Here is a 507-nt window from a genome sequence, read left to right on the forward strand (position 1 = left end):
CAGGGAGAGCGATCGCGGGCGTAGCGAGGGCAGCACCTAGAATTATCATAAAAATAAGGCACTCGCGGGACGCATGCGCACGGCCGACGGAGGCGCGCGGGCCGCAGCTCCCCCTCGGGCTCGCGGGGCAGACGGTGGAAGCGTGAGTACCCACTTCCTCAACGCCCCCTTCTCCCTCCCGGACTCGCCTTGTGGCCTCGGGCCGCGAGGTGGCCGGGGCCGGGCGGGGCGCGCACGCTCGGCTGGACCACGGTGGCGGGAGCGGGTCAGTGTGCAGGGCGTGCGGGGCTTGGGGTGTGACCGTGTCTCAAGGGGCTCAGCCGGGGCGTCCGCACGGTTCGACCTCTGTGGCTCGGCGTCAGCGAGTGGGTGGGCTACTGACACCCGAAGCAGACCTGGGAAACCCCGGGCGCCGGAGGCGGGCGGTCTGAGCGCAGGTGGGAAGGAAGCGGAGACGCTCCCGGAATCGCAGCGGACACGCGCCACTACGGCGGGGACCCGAGGAGC

At 71.6% G+C, this 507-nt stretch overlaps 1 protein-coding gene across 4 annotated transcripts in view; it reads left to right on the forward strand.

Annotated features, from left to right (window-relative positions):
• Positions 1-507, forward strand: part of RGS20 (regulator of G protein signaling 20) — a 74,093-nt gene that overhangs the window by 28,623 nt on the left and 44,963 nt on the right. The window contains exon 1 of one of the 4 annotated variants that reach the window (XM_024742631.1): positions 43-142. The exons of the other annotated variants lie outside the window; for them this stretch is intronic. Coding sequence (XP_024598399.1) covers positions 74-142 — 69 coding nt within the window. The 5' untranslated portion in view covers positions 43-73. Of the gene's footprint in view, positions 1-42; positions 143-507 lie in introns of those variants that run through there. 4 annotated transcript variants of the gene reach the window in all.

The sequence above is a fragment of the Neophocaena asiaeorientalis genome, unplaced genomic scaffold (genome assembly GCF_003031525.2).
Source record: "Neophocaena asiaeorientalis asiaeorientalis breed wild unplaced genomic scaffold, Neophocaena_asiaeorientalis_V1.1 scaffold226, whole genome shotgun sequence".
In the NCBI taxonomy this organism is placed as follows: domain Eukaryota; kingdom Metazoa; phylum Chordata; class Mammalia; order Artiodactyla; family Phocoenidae; genus Neophocaena; species Neophocaena asiaeorientalis.